General features: G+C 29.2%; 1 protein-coding gene across 3 annotated transcripts in view; it reads right to left on the bottom strand.

Annotated features, from left to right (window-relative positions):
* Nucleotides 1-9,381, bottom strand: part of LOC107161270 (aminopeptidase N-like) — a 15,170-nt gene extending 5,789 nt beyond the window's left edge. Inside the window, exons 1-10 of one of the 3 annotated variants that reach the window (XM_089222538.1) lie at nucleotides 9,228-9,381; nucleotides 8,759-8,969; nucleotides 5,361-5,630; nucleotides 4,922-5,268; nucleotides 4,162-4,461; nucleotides 3,895-4,081; nucleotides 3,675-3,819; nucleotides 2,675-2,756; nucleotides 717-897; nucleotides 430-607 (exon numbers count right to left, since the gene is read on the bottom strand). In XM_089222538.1, coding sequence (XP_089078664.1) covers nucleotides 430-607; nucleotides 717-897; nucleotides 2,675-2,756; nucleotides 3,675-3,819; nucleotides 3,895-4,081; nucleotides 4,162-4,461; nucleotides 4,922-5,268; nucleotides 5,361-5,630; nucleotides 8,759-8,969; nucleotides 9,228-9,259 — 1,933 coding nt within the window. In that variant the 5' untranslated portion in view covers nucleotides 9,260-9,381. The other 2 variants (XM_015508002.2, XM_089222539.1) reach the window with 2 other exon arrangements.
* Nucleotides 9,382-22,879: the final 13,498 nt, after the last annotated feature.

Consider the following 22,879-nt stretch of genomic DNA (forward strand, 5'->3'; position numbering starts at 1 on the left):
TGGCGTTGTTATGTCCCCAGTCACCTTTTAATGATTTTGAATCATATTAACAGTATAAATTACGTGTTATAATATTATAATTTTTGTTTTTTTTTTTTTTTAAATTGATCCTAAGTCCGTAGCCTATGGCAATTAAGTGCTATGTGCCAAGGATTTTGTTGCTAAAAATATTGGGTGGTCAACCAACTGGGAGCTACCAATACCGGCTGGTGCGTACACTCGAAGTGGCGTATTCAATTGTGTAATATATGTATATACATTGAAATATGACGAGTTTTGGGATACATATTTTATTGAATTATGTTGTGTTATTATATAAATGTTTATATAATATATACCTAACTCACCTATTCTAACCTAACCTAAACTAAACATCCGACATAAATACAACCGATTATTGCATTTTTTTTCTTATATCACTGACCTAACCTGTTTGGTGTAGGTTGGCCAATATCCAAGTACCATTCGATGATGAAATATATCCTGGGACTCTGGTTTCTGGATTGTTTTCAAGCCACACTGTTGTGCTGTACCCAGCGCCATTAGTCAAAGTGATTGGAATCACCCAATCATTGGTCGGTTTAGGTTCATCGTAATCGAATCGAAACTTGACAGATAAAAACAAGACAATAATGTTATAGTTACAAATATTGAAATATGTTATACCATTGTTATATTATAAAAGTACAATACAGAAATCGAACTCAATTTATTACTTGTTTTATAACTAAATCATCGCCGTCGATTTGTAATTTTATCAACGGATAGTTTTTGTTTTTCATCCACGTATCTACTATCTGCAAGACAGCAGAGCTTTCTGGTAATTTCACGGATTTGTTTCTGGCATTATCGTCCAACAACGTCCAAAAACTTATTGTATCTTTATATTTGTAAATTCTAAAAAGTATATGGATACATAAAATAATATAAATATAAAATGTACCCACTAAATGTACTCTAATATGTTTTGATGCACAAATAAGCTAAAAAATTAGTTGTGTGCCAAACAAAAGACTTTAAGAAGCACTATACGTTATATTTAAAAAAAAACCATCACCTTAAAACAAGGCTACAGTCATACATTTAAAAAATTAAATCATGCTTAGAAGTAACCAGATATTTTACCAATACCTACTTTATCCAGGAACAATAATTCCTTGCTTAAACTTTATTATCAGGGGATAGCGACCAGCCCACTAATATATCAGCCCATTATTTCAGTCATTAGTCCTTACTAGTTGCTACAATTATAACAGTCCTAAATTAATTTATTGTTTAATAGAATTTTTTGGTATTAATTACCAGTCATTAAAACCATTAGGTATCACTTAATTATTTTTTCATTATTATTATATTAATATTATTAATATCTATTTCTACTATTAATATGTTTAGTTTATAGTACATCCATTTCAATACTTAATATCGTAATAATATGTTGTATGTTATTATTTATTAATAGTATTCTATTTTAGATCAATATTTTAATTGTTTATGTACAACAACTTTAAATTATTACGTTTAAATCTCAGTACAAAAAATATATATGTAAATAAAGTCGACTTCCAAAGTCGGAAAGATTTAAAATAAACTCCAAATAATTGAGTGCACGATTTGTTAAAACTCTTAGCTAAAGAGGTTCAAAATATGAGATACATTAAGTTTATAGATTTTTAAATGCAAAAAAAATATTCAAATTATCTAGTTATGATAAATTATTATTACAAGTATACAATAATGTTTTTACTTTTTATTTTCCAAAGGTACCAACTAGATTCACTTTGCCATCAAAAAAGATATAAAAGTAGAAAATCTAAGCATTTTTTCTGCACCGAAAGGTGTGAATGACATAAAACTTAAAAATAAATAAAATTGTAAAATCAATGAATCCATCGTTTCACTTAGAATCTAAAATCAATTTGTGCCGAGTACTAAACATTTTTTGTAGAATTAAATTAATGTAGTTTAAAATGAGTACTGCTTTTTTTTTAAAAAAGTAAAAATATATAATATTTAGAATCCCCTTGTTACTACCACTGAATACATTTTAAAATCATTTTTTTATTAGTTAATTAAATACGATTTTACATTATTGTTTTTTTCGTGACATTGAAAAGTATAAAATATATTTAATACATATAAATTTTTCTGTATGTTAAATTTTATTTTTAAATTTTTAATTTTTCATGCTATGAATGAGGTTTATTCTACACTCCAAAATGGCTGATCACTCCAAAAGCCTCATCGCTTAACTTTACTCCAATTATCTTCCAGGAAATTCACCAAGATGCCACTGGCTTAAAGACCTACTCAATACTTAATCTCAAATGCATAACTTTTAAGTAAATCACTTGCTCTCAGGTGCCTCTAATGTGAAGCGCCTTCAAGTCTTTCACCACCTTTACTCATTGATAAACTAAACATTTACTTATTGTACCCTATAGTACAGCTTGTAAAAAACTATTTTAATAAATGATTTAAAAAAAAAAGAAAAGTGTGGTGTATTTATTAACTTATAACATGGCTTCCTTCATTACTAATACATAAAGGTGTTTCAATACTTATGTATAAATACGGTATTATAGTGTTTTTAATATACGAGTATTATGCAAAGTACTTTAAAATTTGATTAAAATTAAAAATATTGTTCATATATTTTATCAAATTAACTTACTCTGTGTGTATGAATTCTCTAAGGGTTTGTTTAAAAATGTCTTCGGTAAATGTATTGTTCAACATTCGCAATATTGATGTACCTAGAAATGCATATTTGAATATGATATTTTCAAAGTTATTGGACTAGGTACAATTGTATATTTCCCGTTCCCGGTTTCAAGAAGGAAAAAAAAAAAAAGGTACAATTGTATAATGGGTGATATAAGATTGCGAATGGAACGATTGCGAATACAAAGATTGCGAACGGACCTTTTCCCGTATCATGATCGCGAACGTTTTTATTTTTACCTGCCTTTTTCCGTACAGCGTTGCCAGATTCATTGTTAGTAAATTATATTTATATTATAAAATAGATTTTATATTATATATTATTTTAAGTCAGTTTTATAACTCCCACCCTTTAACACACGCAATGTTTTCAGTTTTAAAACAAACACAGGCACAAACTTTGACAATAATAAATTCTATTAAAAATAAAATACGTAATCCTATGGTCAAAAAAGATGAATCTAGAATTGGATCAACATTAAAAAATTTAAATGATTATAAAATCCATAAGAATCTAATTTTAAATTTACAAAAAACTGATTTAAAATTTAAATAATAAAAAAAAAAAAATACAGAACAACTATTTTAATTTTTTTAAATTTATTTGTGTATTTATTTGCTTGTAACTTATTAAACATTATTGAACAGTATTATTAGTATTAATATCGAATTTTTTTTATCAATCGTCGTTTTTAACATGACCTATTATTTTGTATAATTGTATTTTAGTTTGTAACGTAGTTATAACGTCACATTGTATTATTTATATATTATATATATATATATATATATATTGAAATATAAACTTAGCAACGTAGCCTAAAAAACCGTTCGCAATCTTTCGGTTTTTGGCTAAAAAAACAAATGCATCGATAAGTGACATTCGTTCGCGATCGTGTTATAAAAAAGGTAAAACGTTTGCAATCGTGTTATACCCTTGCATAATATACCTTTCACAGAATGTATGTATTCATATATTTCTGAGTGATGTTCATAGTTAACCAGTGGCTCTGAATTTGTCCAACTATCGTAAAACATGACCGGTTGAATCCTCTCCAGTGGAAATCTAGTTCCGAAATTCCAGGCTGGTTTGATCTTAACATCATGATCACAGTACATTAATTATAATACATTACGTTGATTATATATTTTATAACTGTTTAGCCTTACGTGATCGATGTTCACTATTTTTAGAAAATTCACGATAGCTTCGTTCAACCATTTGTCGTCATTACTTCCTCGATCAAGTCCTCTCAACGGCATTAGCCATTGTCGGATTACGTGCATGACCATCAACTCAACGGATTTCTGGTACTCGATGATCGATGACTTATGTATGGTACTCAACATTGAATCTCTAAAAATATACAACAATGTACAATATGCGATTAGGACATTTAATATAATTTTAGCATGATTGATTTTAATTTAACAAACTTGATCATGATTAAGCCTGGACTTTCAGCTGTAGTCATGACCGCACTAGGGACGACCACTATATCAAGTTTGTTGGTCGGAAAATTGGTTGCCAAATAAGACGTCATGAAATCCAACGTTTTTGGCACTACGTCTGTGATCATTTCAATTGAATCAGTAGAATCGGGACTCCATACTGTCAATTCTAATGAGCTGTCTGTTTGTATAGGTTTTGACTTAAAGTTTGACATAAACAAACCTAAAGAGTCTGGTCTGATAAGTCCGGTTTTTTCGAAATGATCTACGAATAGATTGTCGCTGCTGTAACACGATTTATTTAATTTTTAATCTTTTTTTTTTTTTAAACAGTATGCCACTATTTTATTGGATAGTTTTCTAAACTTTCTACTTAGAAGAAGTACTAGAAATATTTTTTAATCTATTAAAACATGAACATAATATTAAAAATTTTAATTCCCACTTTTACTTAGACATATTATGTATAGTATATTATAATATAATATTTATATCACCCACTCAAAGTAAATAATATTTAGGATAGTTGAAAAATATATTCTAACATTAAGTAAAAATATAATATGTAGTACAACTAAATTATCTATTTGAATAAAATAACGGTTGTAATTATTTGATTACAGTTTACACTAAGCTAAAGTAGTACATTTAATTATGTGGTGGGTATTAATTACTAAACTTATTGAACAAAATTTTTTGGGGTTTTAATGATAAATCACTATATACAATATTAGATTGAACTTACTATGGTTCCGTTGCTCTAACTCTGGTATTAAAAATAACTCTTGTGTCCTGGTTTCTGACCACACTCATTTCAAAAATGGCCTTATGCTTCGGATTATCTACGCAGGGTATCAAATGTCTTGCCTTGCGAGGAGCTAACTTCGTGGCAACATACCATTGGTTTTTTACGACTTCCTTGTTATCGAAAACGACCTTGAAAAATCCTCCATCGGGATTCTGGCCGATGGTGCCCGTGAAGTTCACGAACAGACTGTAATAGTGTCCGGATTTGAGAGGTTCGCCAACAGTCACTGTCAATGTCTCCTGGCTTTCGTCTACTTCGGTGTTGAGCTCGTATTTGGAATCATCCTGAAACGTCATGGCAGTGTCAACCATCAAAAAGTAAATTGCCATGGTACATATTTGTGTTACACTTGATTCGTAAATCGCAGTGCACTTACTTTGAGAACTTGTTCGGTTGGCGTGTCCATGCTCAGTCTACGCTTTAACATCGTTTCGCCGTCGATTTTCAAAAGTCCAACGTGCAAGCTAATAACGGACGTATCGGTCTTAGGCCGGAAAATCACTTCCACTCTGCCAGTGTAATCGACGTCGTGTTTAGAAATCGTCCCATCTGCGGCATATAACTTCGGGTCCAGAAAAACCTTATAACTCTCCGGCTCAACAGCCAAAAATGGTATTTGATTGTCCGCAACGCCCGAGTCAGCTTTCTTTACGAACGAATCACGATATATGTACTAAATAATGACAATATTAACCCTATCAATGTACGTGTTTTGTTTCGGATATGTCACACGGGACTTAATAACTTATCAGCATTATTTCTTACGTGTCATATGTTAAAATCAAGAACTGTATTATTATATATTTTTCATCTATGATCTTCAAAAGTTTCTGAGCGCAAATAAACAATATATTATTCAACAAAACGTACAAATTAATTTATTGAGTTATCAAATAGTTTTACTTTCGTAAATAGTATTATTATTTTACTGGCATTATTTTTACATAGTTTTTTAAAACTATTTGTAATAATATTAACCCGTTTAAAAATCCATTCAGTTATTACATAGAATAATATTATATTAATTTTAAATTTTTCTATAAAATAAAAAATAAAAAATAATACAAATTTAAATTTTTGAATTTCCCATATATTTAACATTCACTATTCAATTGGACACATAATCATAAATTATTAATGATGTAAGTCCAAATATACCATATTACACGGCTAAACAACTTTTATCGTTTTGTAATTTATTAAGATTTTTTCTATATGGATTTATAATTTAATAGTGATAATAGTTGGGAAATAAATTATTAATTAAGAATGTAATAAATTATGTGACAAACTGAATAACAAATAAGATATAAAGAGAAAATATATGATTAAGGAGTCTACAGAAGCAGTGGCGCCGAACTATATTATAAAAGGGGGGGAGGCAAGTAAAAGTTATACTGACCGCCACCCCTGTTTACAATATAAAAACGTTGGGGGCATTGCCCCCCACACACCCCCCATGCAAGTATTCAACAATCTAAAGTCACTTTGTAGACTAATACTTTTAAATTATTCATGATGACACTTTTTCAACCACAATCACACATAGTAAGCACTATTCATAGTTCAAAAAACTTTAAATTACAATTTTTTATCTGCAATATTTAGTAGCACAAGTGCGTAACTAGCTCAAATATTTTGGGGAGGCTTATTTTGACTCTATTTTCATTTTCATTTTATTATTCCTAATGAGTGTTCACAACTGGTTTCAACTTAACAAATATAAAGTCAAATGTAATAATTTATAATTTACCAAGTTTTTTTAAACAGCCAAACAAGTATAACGTATTTTATACGTATCTACATGACTACATACCTAAAATACTTTTAACTTAACACTTAACTTAAATAATTTGATTATTATTTTTTAGTATCAAATACCAATGCAGGTAGTGCGTATGTTATTAATAAGTTATTTCATATTAATCAATTGTCAGCCAACTTTACTCACTAACTCAGGCTAGTTGTTTATCCTTATGATCCTATTCGCTATTCCTTACGGACTGCTACAGTGCTGCATATGTATACAAATATCATATGTCCATATATATTAATGGCTTAGAAGTTAGGAATTAGGAACATAATTCATAAATAGTTTGTTGGGGTACCCACGGACCCCTACGACCCCACCCACCGAAAAAAACGGAGGGAGGCGGTCGCCCCTATTGGGTTATAATATATTAAAATATTCAATAACCAATTAGTAAGTGTATTTTATAATTATTTATCATAATAACGGGTGTTCGGATTTTGTCTTAATTTATGTATGAAATGCAAATAAGAACAATTAAAATGCCTAAAAAAAATTTCCTTGGTTTAATAAAAGAGGAGAGTCATTGAAAACAAACAAATTTTTATTTTTATTATTCTCATTATTTCAATAACTTAAAATAATAGCCTATAAATAAATATATTTATAATTAAGTATATATTTATATTCCTACTTGTTTTCAATAAAGATATGAATCGTTCACTACAATAACAAAAACTATTTCTTTTTCACAAATTCATTGAAATGTATGTATTTGTATTATGTACATTTTGTTTCAATAACTTATTTAAGCTTTATTTTCAAAATTTTTCAAATTATGGATACATTATGTAGGTCATAGATGTATGAGTTAAAAAATATGTTGTAAAATGTACTCTAGCGAGGTAGTATAAAAAAAGAAACTGTTTAGTCTAATATCACACTGTATAATTATATACTTGAACATAAACTGTAAATGTACTAGAATGTTAGTATTATAAATTTACTGACGATGTATCAAATATAATTAATAAGATTAATTAAATCAATGTATTTGTAAATTGGGTAACGAAGTTAAATTATAACTAATTTGTTATTATAATATTTAATTAAGAAGTTGTTTAAAGCGACTTCTGTACCAATATATAAAGTGTATCAACCTACTACTTATAACAACTAAATAGTATTTACTATGTCTCTCTTCTCTGGGTATATGAAAGGAATACAATATTTTACTGTTACGCCCTCTTAAGTATATATTATTATGAATTGTATCCAAATTAAAATGTATCAAACACAACTTGAAATAAATAAAATAGAATAAAATAATAATATTTAAGAATACACTGGCTATAAGTCTATCACCTGTACACTAGCTGTAGTGCCTGTATCCGTAAAAACGTGATATGATGATAATAATATTATATAAAAAAAAAAATGATAGCTCGCATGCAATTATTTAATTTTTGTTTCTAACACATCGACTGATTAATTATTTCCAAAGGCTTCAGCAGCAATAAAGGTATAGTTCTAGCTTGATTACACCCGTTAACACTATAAAATAATTAATATATACGACGGAAAAAAACAGTTATATAAGTCAAAATCTTCATGCATAATTTACATTTCTGTGTGTAGATATAGGCGGAGATTGGCTTGAATCCTTTTCCCCATGTAATTTCCCAACCTCTTCTCGTAAACATTCCAGGTTCGATGAGTATTATTATTTTATAATATTTTATTGAAACGGTTTTTTAGTATTTTAAAATCATTTACGGATTGAATCTGTATTTTAGTTTGTTTTGGGAATCGATCGTTTCTTTTCGGTTCAAACCCTATTGTGTTTTGGAAATAGATATGGGACACACGTATTTGATAACGGTGTTGGGAGAGAGGGAGAGAGGAATACGAGCACTGTTGTGACGGTCATACAATATTATGTTTTACGAAAATAATTTTTAACGAACAAAACCGTCGTAGTTGAATAGGAATTTTGAAGTCCCTTCGATTCGTTTCCGATTTACCTGTCTTAGTTGCCGTTCAGCCGTATACCGTCCGAGAAACGCCGAAAAAGCAGACAACAGGAAGACGATGATGACCAGCAACACGATCTTGGTCCGGTTGAGGAACACTCCACCCTCGCGATCATATTCGATCTCGTTGAATGTGGTCACGCCGTCGGGTATGTTGTGGCCACGGTGCCGGGCCTGTAACGTGGACATCCTGAGAGTTTCACTGTTCCGACACCGCACCGTCACCGAAAACAATATTTATGAACACGATATTATTAAAATTATGGGAATTAATTTTACGTTAACTGAACATAATGTAATAAGGTATTTTATTGTCGTCGTCGTCGTCTTTGTTGTTTTGTTTAAAGATCTATTGATGGTCGAAAAAAAAAAATATAATTATTATCATTTAAACAAAAACAAAAATGAAGACTTCTAAAACAAGTTACAACAATATTATAGGCACGGGGGTCGTACTTACGCGTTGTTAGGATCGTGTCTGCGAGACGCCATCTACGGTGTATGTATTATTGTCGAAGTTGCCTATTATTATTATTATTTTCCCTTTTTTTTTTCCAATAAGTATTATTGTAATTATTTTTTTACACGAGTCTGATGACTAAATACCGGTGGTCTGTGCTTGCGTGTGTGTTTGCGCGAGGAGGGGGGAGCAGCTTTTTGGGTTATCTCCACACACGACCACCTCCGACCCTATATGTTGTGCGAAACACATCTGTGAAACACCGGCTGTATTTAAACAGTGTAATACCTATATAGTCATACGATATTATTTAAAAAATATTATTTTAATAGTAACATAACGTATTATATTGTAACCTCAGTGCCGCATGTATACATTTTTTTTTTTGCATATACCTATAAACCATTTAACAGTTGCATTCATAATTATAATTATTATCACTTGCCGTGGCCAACGTTTTTCATCTTATTTTTACGCTCGGCGTTATCACATCACTTCCGTATACTGTATGATTCCAATCAACCACGCTCATACCAAATATTTCCTATAATCATAATAATATACGCATTATTCAAACAAATTATTCAGGAAATTGTAATTCGTAAATATACTCAAAGATTATATAACTGTCAGGATATTTTTGTTTTTTATGTCATTTGAAGAGCGTCTTGTTGTGAATAGTAATTACAAATCCTTTTTTCGAAATATAATATAGGAGAACGGTCATTATTTTACTGTTAACTGTAAGACAGGCAACTGTAACAGGCAGATCTTTTTTTCTCTAAAAATGTTAATGAATTTTAAATTAATATTTGAACGAGTACTTTCTGGGTTAGGTATTATACTTTATGTACAAATCATAATATATTGTTCACGATAATAGGTTTCGATGATACCATATCATGATTTAAAATGCACAATAACTAATATTATTACATTAAAATTTTATAATTTTTAAAAAGTGTGTGAGTGTAATAAATATACAATATAATAGAAATTACATTAATTTTAAATGTTATATATAACTATTATTAGGGACAAATTATCCTCAGTACCTATAGTTTAAGTTTAATAATTAAAAAACTAATTGTTCAAATGTTCTGTTATTATTAGAACATATTCTATTAAATGGCATAAAAAACATGTACTTTCAAAAAATATTTAAAACTGAGGTCTTATTGTGTATACCTTTTTTTATTTTTTTTTATTTTACAAATGCACATACATAATCTATACATTTTGCACAATAAGCGTATAAGATAAGAGTTAAAAAATAAACATGGATTGCTTGAAGAAGAAGCCACCCATTAGTGGCACTTACTTACTTGACGTTATATTTAGGGTAGTTGCGGGATATTTAATTTAAATGGTCACGACACCATTTCCTTTTGAGTCTACGTGGTGGATTTCCAGGGAGTGAGAAGGTATGCAGCTCTTTTATTAGTGGGTTAGGGTGATTTTTAAGTCTGTTGAAAAAACGTTTGTAAAATAGTTTCACTTCGGTTACAACAGGTAGATTATCTAGATCTTGGCGAAGTGTTAAGTTAGAGACGTAGAAGGGAGCGTTAGCAATTTTTCTAAGGGTAATATTCTGAAAGACTTGAATTTTGTTTAAATTTGATTTTTTGGCCGATCCCCAGAGTTGTAACCCGTTGTTTCATATTGGTTTAAGGAGAGTTTTGTATACAAGTAGTTTTGTTTTTAAGCTCGTAAATTTATTTTTCGATAATATTGTTTTTAGCGATCTAGATCGAGCGTTAAGGATCAATCTTTTAGCTCTTATATGTTTGTTCCAAGTTATTTTTTGATCAAGGATTAATCCTAAATATTTAACAGCATTGAGTTGTGGGATAGGTATGTTATTAATTGAAACATTTGGGCAATGACCGTGTCTATTGTGTATACCTACCTACTTAAAAATTTCTAAAATCATATTTTGAATAAATATACGAAATTGTATCCAAATGAAGATTTTGGTCTACTAGTCTAGCATTAGTGCTAAATAACAAGAGTCTGTAAATTATCATCGTAGATATATATTATATAATAGTCAACCTCGCGTGTATATAATATTACCGCAATACAGTGGAAATATCAGTATCATATTATTATAATATAGGTACCTACATAATCGGTATTTACACGTATTGTAAATATACAATGCCTGCTAAAAAAAAGCAACATTTCACTATGCAAACGAATTTAACGAGTGGCAGTGTTTCTTTTGTAATCGCGTATGAATAGGTACAGAAACGTGTACCTAAATGGTAATCATAAAATGGCTCGGGAAAGCGTTTCACTGTTTTTGTCTGCAAATGCAATAAACGCACTCAGTAAACACTTGTTCGTTTGATAGCCGATTTTGCTGATCGTTCGAGACGTTTTCTCTGTTTGTCGTTAAGACCATGTCGTCAAATCGTCTGCATACGGTATTTATCCTCTTATCTAGCATTCACACCCTTCATGAACAACTTAATTCGGCAACTTTTGTCCAATGATATTACCATCTATTTCAAAATATTATTCTTCCACAATTTTAGTTTGTTGATAGACCCACCACCAGCGTGTTTGATGATGTAATTTTAAATTAAATGTAAAGTAATGCAACGATGTTGCTGTACGACCATCGTGTTGTATGCTGCAGTTCAATAAAGAAAAATAATTAATGAAATAAAATAAAAGAAACAAAGATTCAGTGGTGATGAACAAAATAGCTGTGGTTGTCGCATGGAACATAATATAATGTAAGAGGTATTTAACTAAAAAACCAACTAGTTTCTTTGAGAGGACGTTGCACCCGCATGTGTTTGCTTCGGCATACACACATACCGAATTTTCGTTCACTAGTTTCAATAGTGTTCTGTTAGATTTGATTGTAAAGTGAATTGACTAAAAGTAAGATTACTAAATAGGCTTTTATTTGTATCATTGTTTTTAAGAAAGTTATGATAATTTTGAAATATAAACAGTTTCAAAAAAGTTATAATTTACTCAAATATGGTGAAACTATCAATTAAATCTTACATAGTGTCTAAGATAATAATCTTACATTAAAATTGTATAATAGGTCAATTTACTCTAATATCAAAACTAACAGAACAGTATTGAAACTAGTGAACAAAAATATTGTATATCGTACGTGTGTAAGACGAAGACAACATTTGCGGGTACTACATCCTCCTAAAACTAAATAATGGAAATTTATTTCACAGTTTACACTGTTTTCAATGATTTACAAGTATCTGAAGTATCTCTATTATTTATAATAACATTTAAAGTAAAGTAGAAAGCGCTTGTTATATCATTCTGTTACACTCTGACTCTGTATAAATAGACTCTGACACACTATACAACCATAAGGTTATAAATTATATATTATTTATATTATTTATATGTATAATTCTTAAAATGTAATGATTTATATTAAGATAATGGTTATAAAATGTATGCATTGTTTTACTATGCTATACCCATCCAAACATTTGTTTGAAAAATATGTTTTTATAAAATTTAATGAATTCAAAATTCATTATGAAGTTCAAATAATAAAAGAAAAACAAATTTCACTCGAGTACATTTTTAATTATTTAAAGTGATTCTTAGATTTTGTTTTAAAATAATAATGGTATGAAACTATCATACAACATGATATGTAATTTTACTTTTGGTTGCATTTACATGAGATAAAGTACCATCGGAAAGGGAAAGCCTTTAAAATGATTAAAACAAAGGTCAACGTGCACCTACATTGTGTAGTCATTGTACAGAAATAAGTTTAGGTACGTAGTAAACTGAGTATTCAATATTCATATATCATATAAAAAAAATTATCATTGTATTATTTCTTGATGCTATGTTTAATAAATGATATTGCGCAATATTAAAAAAAAAAAAAACAATATACTTTCACTTAAATTATAACATTTATTTCGGCGTGATATTACTCATATGGGGAATTATTGATTCCGCCGAAACTACCGGTTTAGAAAAAAGGTTTGTATCGATTCCGCCGGCTATTAATTCCACCGGCTACTGTTAATATCATTTACATATTGATTTCGCCGGACACTGTTTATCCCCCCCCCCTTCTATATGTATTTTATATAGTACATAATAAAAATAAAAAATAATAATTGTATAATTCAAAAATAAAATGTATATTCTAATTAATTTGTGTATGTGAATATATTATAAAATATTAAAATGTATAATATAGTCTAAATTGTATAAAATGATAATAGTAATAATCAGGGTCAGCCTGGGTACCTGAGGGCCCAGCCAGAAATTTTTTTTGGGGACCCAATAATTTTAAAAAATTAACCATATATCAAAATAAGGAAAGGAAAGTATAACTATTTAATAAAATAAAATTTTTAGTGCATAAAAATATTTAAATTTTGTCTTTATTAAAACTCACTTTTTTAATTAATGTATTATCAAGTAGATAATGTTAAATAATAAAATACATACTGCTATATACGTTAAAAATTATTGAAGTAGCCTTTTTAATTCCATTGAGGATTTGGAAATTTCATTTATTATATCTTCTTTATTTATATTTTCAGTTAGATATTTTTCTATGGATATTAGCATCAATGGAGTAAGTTAAGTATATTTTGAGAAAGTGTTGATCTGAGTCTATTTTTAATAATTTTTAATTTCGAAAAAACTCTTTCACATGTTACTTGTGTTAATGGTAATATTAAAGCACATTTGAAAACGATATATAAATTATTGAAAAGACCAGACTGTTTTGATAATTCCTCTATTAATATATAAGCACATGCTAAGCACTTATTACACTTATTACAATGAATGGATTCATAGTTAACTTCTGATTCAGATTCTGAATTGTTTATTATTTCATTTTCTCCCTCTTGTTCTGATATATTACTTTGGTGTTCTGGAATAATGCTCTGATAGTAATTTGCAGATTGTTTTAATTCTAAGAGTACTGCGCTTCTTTCAACATTAGCTAATTTTGTTATTTCATTAAATATATTATCTGGAATTTCATTAATAGTTTGTAAATCACAATATTTTTTTGGATCCAACCAGCCACAGTCTTTCATTAATTGTTCATTTGGTATAAATCTTTCAGAAATACTAATTTCTAAATTATCAATGATGGAAAATACCATATGCTTGAATTTATTAAATGATGTAATATTTCTTGACTCATCTGTTGCTGTTTGACCAGGAAGCATCTTTTTCTGTGAAACTCTTTTTTCAATAAAATCTTCAGCAATATTTATTAATGGTTCATCTTTAAAAAAAATATTAATTTTTTTAGTATATTCTTGGGATCTTTTATATAAATATAAAACATGTACATCATTTCTAAGTTTTTTAATTTTTTTTAACATATTAATACTAATCATTGACCATGCTTTTAGGTAATCCAAAGATTTTGATTGTAAATAAATTGATACTGGTGTGGTAATAGAATATATATCAAGAAGCACAAACGATATAAGTATAGTCCTAAAAAGTGACAATTTTTCAATTAGAGTTCTTGCCATAGACTTGGTGGACGATAATTATAATTCACTTAAAAGTTAAAACACTATAATAATGAGCTCGAGACAAAAACTTAAAACACATTCTCTAGACACTCGTACGTAACAAATAACGAAATACAACAAACGAATGTAGGAAATGCCGGGTATGTTATCGAATTATCATTGCCGTCTGCAAGTATCTGTATAATAATTTATTAATAACTATAATAGTACATATAAATAATATAATATATATATAATATAACTTTTTGTTTATGCCATCGACGTTATTACCCGCATAATTATTTGTACATAATGTCGATAACAATTTTACTTATACAATTAAATAGTATTAAGTACTATTAAATAATTATTGTTGTTCTTTTTCCACATTCAAATTTATAACATAATATTTTTACTTTTGAGACAAAAGTAGAATAGAAAACTAACTGAATATTACAATACGATTGTTATATTTAATAAAATATAATTCTTTAGGTAGTGATTTATTTAACTATGCTGTATAGTGTATTATGGGGTAACACAGTACAAGGGCCCAGGCAGGAATCCCGGCGCTCCGGCCCTGACCAGGCCGACCCTATAGCAATACGTACGGAATAAAATAAAATACCTATATTGACTCGTTTTATTTTTATTATTTTATACAAATTAGACTATACATTTTATAAAATATTCACATACACGTATTAATTAGACTATACATTTTAGTTTTAATTAGTATACAATTATTATCATTTTATATATCATTTATATATTATAAAGTCTATTATGTAGGACTGTAATTTTAAAAATACATTTACAAATTACAAGGGCGGGATAAATAGTAGCCGGCAGAATTTATATGTAAATAATATTAACAGTAGCCGGCGGAATCGATATGTAGATATTTTAAACAGTAGCTGGCGGAATTAATAGCCGGTGAAATCGATATGTAGATATTTTAAACAGTAGCCGGCGGAATCGATATGTAGATATTTTAAACAGTAGCTGGCGGAATCGATAGCCGGCGGAATCGATATACGCCCACTCATATAAGTAAAACTACTCGTCTTGTTTGGAAATATATACACTATGGATAACAAAATAACTAATATTAAATTCAAGTATTTATATTTATTTGATGTTATATGGATACAACTAATATTCAATAAACTTAGTTTACAAAATAAATAAATTTTTAGTATCATCCAAATGTATTTGGACGACTTTTAAATAATGACTAAACATTTTTTTTCTAAAAACACATTGTAATATTTTTTCTTATTGTAAAATAACTGTAGTTATTTAGAGTACTAAACGTTTATTCTAAGTTCTTATATTTTTATTTTTTTTATTAAAGTAATAACCCTCGGCAACTTGGCTATTAGGATAAGATACATTTTTTTTTTTTTGAAAGGTGTTACATAATAATAATAGAAAAGGTTTAATAACAATAAATGTCTAAATTATATGAGTATAAATATAATAAGGTTGTGTTTTTTCAAATGGTTAAATAAGTTTGTCCAGTCTTGTCTCCTGGAGGAACACAAATATGTCTGGTGATTGCAGAACAGGTTCCAGTATGTCGTATTAATCGCTGGATAGATGATTTCAATTTCTTGCATCGAGGTATGCAATACATTCCTAAGTACTTATTAATTATCTTATTAAACAATGAATTTATATTTTTCATATTATGACCATTATTGTGCATAAAAAATAAAAATTGTATTTAGTTTAAGCTACAGTTATACATATATATATATATATATATAGTATAAGATACATGGGCATGATTTTAACTTGACGTATTATTTTTCATATTAACTAGATAAATCTAAATTATTTAAATGGATACTCTACCTAGTTAGTTATGGCACCCTAACGATCTAATCTCTTTTTTACATATTATATAATATACATAAGTACATATATATGTATTGTAATACTGTTGGGTGTGTAATACGCATACATGTTTATTAAACTTTAAGGTAATCATTGGATTTTCAAGACACAGTAAACCTGTTGGGTACTTTATGTAGCTTATAGTAATTTTGAAAAAAAAATTACCTAAATAATTGGATGCGTTGGGTGCTAACTGGATGCATAGAATATAATTATAATATATAAATCTTTAATATTAAGGTTTTAACATTTTCTTCAATGATTTTAGGTATAAATATTATGATTAAAAGTGGGTATCACCGACGTGTACATCAATGATATGTCGTAATAGTAAAAACTTAATAATAATATTATCTCGCACATAAAAATGTTTCCCGAGGTCGAATCATAATACTTTTCGTAGAACTAATAGACGTGAAATGGGATGGGATAATAACGTATCATACTTTTTTATTTTATCGAATTGTTTGTACCTTTAACTCGTGTGTGAAATAAATGTCAATTACAATAGACAATAATATCATTGTCATAATAAACAATATAGAAGTATACAGTGTGTTTCCTTTTAAAGGTAACACTAAATAATTCTGTCCAGTGACATCGGATTAATATGCGGATTTCGAGAGGGGATAGGGAATACATAAATACACAATTCTTGATGATTTTTACATTTTTAGATCTATCCGTGTGCGCATGCGCAAAATACAACTTGCATTTTTTTAAATTGTTACGTGTTTTGAATACCAAATTCGGATAGACAGAATTTTTTTAAGTCGATTTGGTCCTTTTTACTATAGCTCTAAAATCAAAATTGACTAAATGACAACCAGTCAAAGTTTCGATTAATATTATTGCATTTTTCACCAATCATACTAGAATTTTATGAATTATTATGAAATTGTATTTATTATTTTTGTATCCGTAGGTTTGCAGATATTATTAAATCATTTAAATCGAAACTTTGACTGGTTGCCATTTAGTTAATTTTGATTTTAGAGCTATGGTAAAAAGGACCAAATCGACTTAAAAAAATTCGGTCTATCCGAATTTGGTGTTCAAAACACCTATTGCCATTTAAAAAAATGCAAGTTGTATTGCGCATGCGCACACAGATAGATCTAAAAATGTAAAAATCATCAATAAATGTGTATTTATGTATTCCCTATCCCCTCCCAAAATCTACATATTAATCCGATGTCACTGGACAGAATTATTTAGTGTTACCTTTAAAAGGAAACACACTGTATAATAAGGCATCGGGGAATAATATGTGTCAGTGGTACTTTTTATATGGTACCCGATGGCACGTTCGTTACAACAATAAATACGAGTATTGTTAGTAATTTGTTACTATTTATTTATTATACTCAAGTCGGAGTGATCGGTTTACTTTGAACTGCCATCGTCCTCGCTGCCGTAATCGTGACGCGTGTAGGCAGTATAAGCGACACACACGATCACGTGTCGCGCATAAACGCCAAAATCGGAAAGCGGCACTCAATAACGATCAGTCACGTGACAATAACAACATTATTATATCGTCATAACAATGCCTACCAAGTTAAGTCTTTACCGGCGAAAGCCGACGTCAATTTACTTATAAAACCGACGCAAACACAACCACTAAGTCGTAATGATTTTACGACGTTGTGTATAATAATATAATAATATGTCGTTTTATGTGCAGTTATTGACGCCCACCGAAGCCGTAATGACATAATAATATAGGCAAGTGCTGTAATATTATTATAAAAAGCTCAATAACGACGCGAATATGCGTCGAACAGTTTTATAGCTTATAATGTTATGATATTATACTCGATAGACAATGATACGATTATGTCGTTACGCACACACGAACGCGCTGTAGAATGTTATTCAAAAGTTACGATGTATCGATGAATCCGTACTCATCCCTCGGTTAGTGTGTAGGTGGGTGAGTGGGTATAATAATAATTCGTTAACGGAGAGCACGTCGTCGTGCAGTGTCGGGCGCATGTAAAATAAAATTGATAAGGGAGCGTGGTGGCGCGTTGTGTGTCTGACGTGAAAGTTTTTGGAAATCTCTATGACGTTATATTATATCGTTGTATAATCTCCGTGGCCGATTGTGCTGACTGATTCTTTGAACAGTGATGAACAAATTTGTTGGGGATGATTTATTGACGTTTTTGAAGATATTATTTTTTTTGTTTTTGTTCCACCCGATTTGAATTCGTTATTACAAAACCGGAGAAAATATCCAGAAGCAGACTATTGAATTCAGAATAACATATTCATTTCACAGTTGTAAAAATCGAATTTCGAGTTTTAAAAGCAGTTAACATTTAAAGTTTTTATCAACAAAATAAACGACTTAGGTATTGCAGCATACTAGTATATTGCAGACTATTCCGACATTTATGAAGAAGTGCATTATGATGAATATATATTATCTGCAAAAAAAAAAAAAGAGTTTTTGTATTTTCTTTTATTTCAAGTGATGAACATAACGGTTATGTGCCATTTTACCTTATATTTTACTAGAAAAAATAAGTGTTCTTCTTTTGTTAATAAATCATTTATTTTTAGCAGTTGTTCAACGTAAAGGAAATATTGAGATTTTATTTAAAATGGACTAATTATCCATCGGTTAGAAAATTGCAGCATCTCTATTGTTTTGAATTGATGATTATTATAATAATATTGGGTTACCGACACTTACATAAGTCAAAAACCCAAATTCATAAATTATTACAATAGTATAGTATCGCGGCTTGGTGTGGCGAGGTCGTTCGTTCAATTACGAAAACGTTCCGAGTGTACGCACTAGCCGGCATTGCAATCTTCCAGATGGGTGACCACCCGGGTTTTTAGCAACAGATGCTTGCCACACATACAAAGCATTTTTCGACCAACCTAACCCCCCCCCCCCCCCATACAGTATAAATCTAATAACCTTAGTAATCGAAGCCTTAATTTTAATTAATAAAGAATTTAAAATATAGTACCACCATCATTTGTCTTATTCTGTAAGAAACTTCAATAAAATCATAGATATTATAAGACTGGATAGGACATCGGGCTTACCAACTGAGAATAAATTGATAAAATTTTTGAGATTATAAGAGTTCCTTAATTATCGAAAAGTGTTAACACAATTTTAAAAACTAAAAACTAACAACAAATAATAAAATCACGAACCATGAATTTATGACTATGAAATTATGAAAGTATAAAATAACAATTTAATTATTTTAATTACAGCAATTAAAATTTATGGAAGATAATATAAGAAATTTAAATTAACAATTTTTGTAATGTAACATAAAAAAGGTCTCTTATAGTCTATTTCTCTCTTAGATATAGAACTTTCTCTCTTCCCCAAAAACAGAGTGCAACCTCTAACGAAGCCAATATAGGCATGTCCTATCCAGTCTCATAATATCTATGGTTGTCGGTTGATATTTGTATTACTGAGATACTGTACTAAGTATTTTTTTTTTTTTTGCTCTGCTATTAATACGTATATTATTAATTATTAAGCAACCTACATTATTTAGAGAGGTCATAGATATAGCAGGTTTTTATATTAAATTATATAAATACAATTTTTGAGATATTAAGTAATATCTTGATGGCTGGATTCTAAGGCTCAACCTTGTTTACGGATAGTTGGAAGTGATTGTGGTAAACTTTGAACTTTTGACATTTAATGAATGTGACTTATCGTCAAAAGGACACCACATGCATCATATTATGTGGTCTATGTAATCTACAATATTTTGATTGATAAATTTAAACTGTGTTTTATCTTCCTAAAACTGTGGGTGCAATTCGCCAGTTAATTAAAATATTTGAAATAACATTTTTTCTAATTTTCTGTCTCGTTATTTCTTAGTAACAGGTCCGTCATGTACAATTCAGGTACCTATAATTAAATATGAATTTTTTAATTCGATTTAAACACACCAAAAGTCTCTAGAAACATTCTGAATCGAATGAAATCTAATCGAGGAAATGTGAAAATCTACATGATAAAAACAATAGAAAAATTGTGTAAATATTAAATTGTTTTAAAAAATATCATTCTTCAGTTGACCATAATTATTTCAAAAATATATTCTCATAAACGTTAACCCTAATTCTTTTCGATGCAATGAATCAACGGGCATTTGCTGTTAAAAAAACCACTCTGTATTATTACGAGTATACTTTTGTTATTGTAAAATGGTATTATTTTCATCGACCACATTGTATTTTGTTCGATACTGGCCGCCGAAATCAAATAATAATAAACGCTTTACTACGACTGCATATCCCGTCCGTCACATGGGTTTCGATAATATTATCACAACAATATTATAGACGACGGCTCGCGCAATATAACGCGTTGGAGGTGGTGGCGTTATCTTCAGCCGACGGATTAAATTTATGCGGGCCAATGCATGACGATAATAATAATATTATTATTACGTTATACGATCCGAACGACCGCTGTGATAACTCGACGGATCTTAGTGTTATTTTCGCATAATATAGTACACCTACAATATAATCGCGATGGTTTGGTCAACGGCCAAGTCCGCGACTCCAATTAATATAATCATATTATATAGGATGGAAAACTTCACGCAACCCCACAGTATCGTGGGCGGAATAGGGCGGGTATACACGAATAATATAATAGTGGGCACCATAATATTAATATATCTGTGTGATAAATTATTAAAATACGTTCGTGGAGGTATAGTTATACTTATAGGACGGTATATATTATAGTACGATGTGTTCTGTTAATGTGATCACAGGGTTTGAACAATCAACAGTTTATTGGAATAAAAATGAATAAACTCGAACTAAATCTTAAATGTTGCTAATGAGTGTATCGAATTACAGGTTAAAAAAAATAATGCCCAAATTCCATGCCATCTCTTAGAGGAGTCTGTTCAAATTTGCATACCACCTCTTAAAGAGGCCTGTCTTATTTATTACTCCAGTGATATGTAACGTATTTTTTCATTGTAATTTAGGCACTTGAATAATTTTAAATTGTTTCGTCTTTAATATAAACCGTCTAAAAAATGTCTATTATTATTTAGTAATCCAGAAAATATGATGAACCCAGATTAGTGTTATTATATATTTGACATATTATTATCATAACTATTGACATATTGTTATAAGCTATTCAACTATCGGCTTTATTATTTTACTATTATGTACAACTTTATTGTATATTGTCAAAAAATGCCACTAAATTCTATAGTATATTATTATTTATTTGAAATACCGTAAAAAAATGTAAAACGCATTCACTTGATTACCCTAAATTACAATCGTTTTATTTAATAATATTCACTGAAATGTCACCTTCTCCAATTTAGTAATCTGTTTACTCGGGTATAAAAATATTCAAATTTATAAACTAATTAGTTTCTATTCATGCATTTATTATTTTTTTTTTAATATAAAAGTAAAAAATAAAGTTTAAGTTGTGCATATAAGCTGTGCTACCACACAACTTGTGGGTACATGGCATGCAATTCAAACAGACCGCTCTAAGAGATAACATTCAACTCGAACATTCTAATTTATGTTTATTTTTTTGCCATGTTATTGGATGCACTGGTTACGAATATATAGAATTCTGAATTAATATATTATATACCTACCGGATAATTGAATCATTTGTATAACATTTTTATCGATTTTACGGATTTTCAAACCGATTATGTTAGGAGACCAACAGCTGATATAATATGTATAAGCAATGGTATTTTTAAGATATCATTGTATCAAAAATCGATAGGTATATTATACATATACCGTCGTTGAGTATAACTGTTGAAGTTTCCGTTCAAAAATGTTTGTCACGTCGAGCAAACGGAAACATTTTCAATACAAGGAAAAGAGACTTACTATTTTAAAAAGTTGGAAAAAAGTTTGCAAAGAGAAGACGCTTTATTTTAAAATTTCTCCAGCTGAGATAAGTAGTATACAATTTTAAAAGTACTAAGCAAATTTATGAAAATGGAGAAAAAAATTTACCCCTTTTCTGAAAACAGAAACGGGAAATAACTTTCGGGTTTTGATTTTAGGTTAATATGAAAATCCTAATTACAAGTTACTCAAATTTAATCCAAAAATGAAATTACTAGTTTCTTTTCCTCATTTTAAATGTATTATTTTTCGTGCTATTTTAATAGTATTTCAAATTCACTTAAAAATAAAATGATTTAAAACGATCTTCACCAATGTGATCAC

The sequence above is a fragment of the Diuraphis noxia genome, unplaced genomic scaffold, assembly GCF_037042655.1.
Source record: "Diuraphis noxia isolate RWA-SAM2 unplaced genomic scaffold, SU_Dnox_SAM2 contig0003, whole genome shotgun sequence".
NCBI classification, from domain to species: domain Eukaryota; kingdom Metazoa; phylum Arthropoda; class Insecta; order Hemiptera; family Aphididae; genus Diuraphis; species Diuraphis noxia.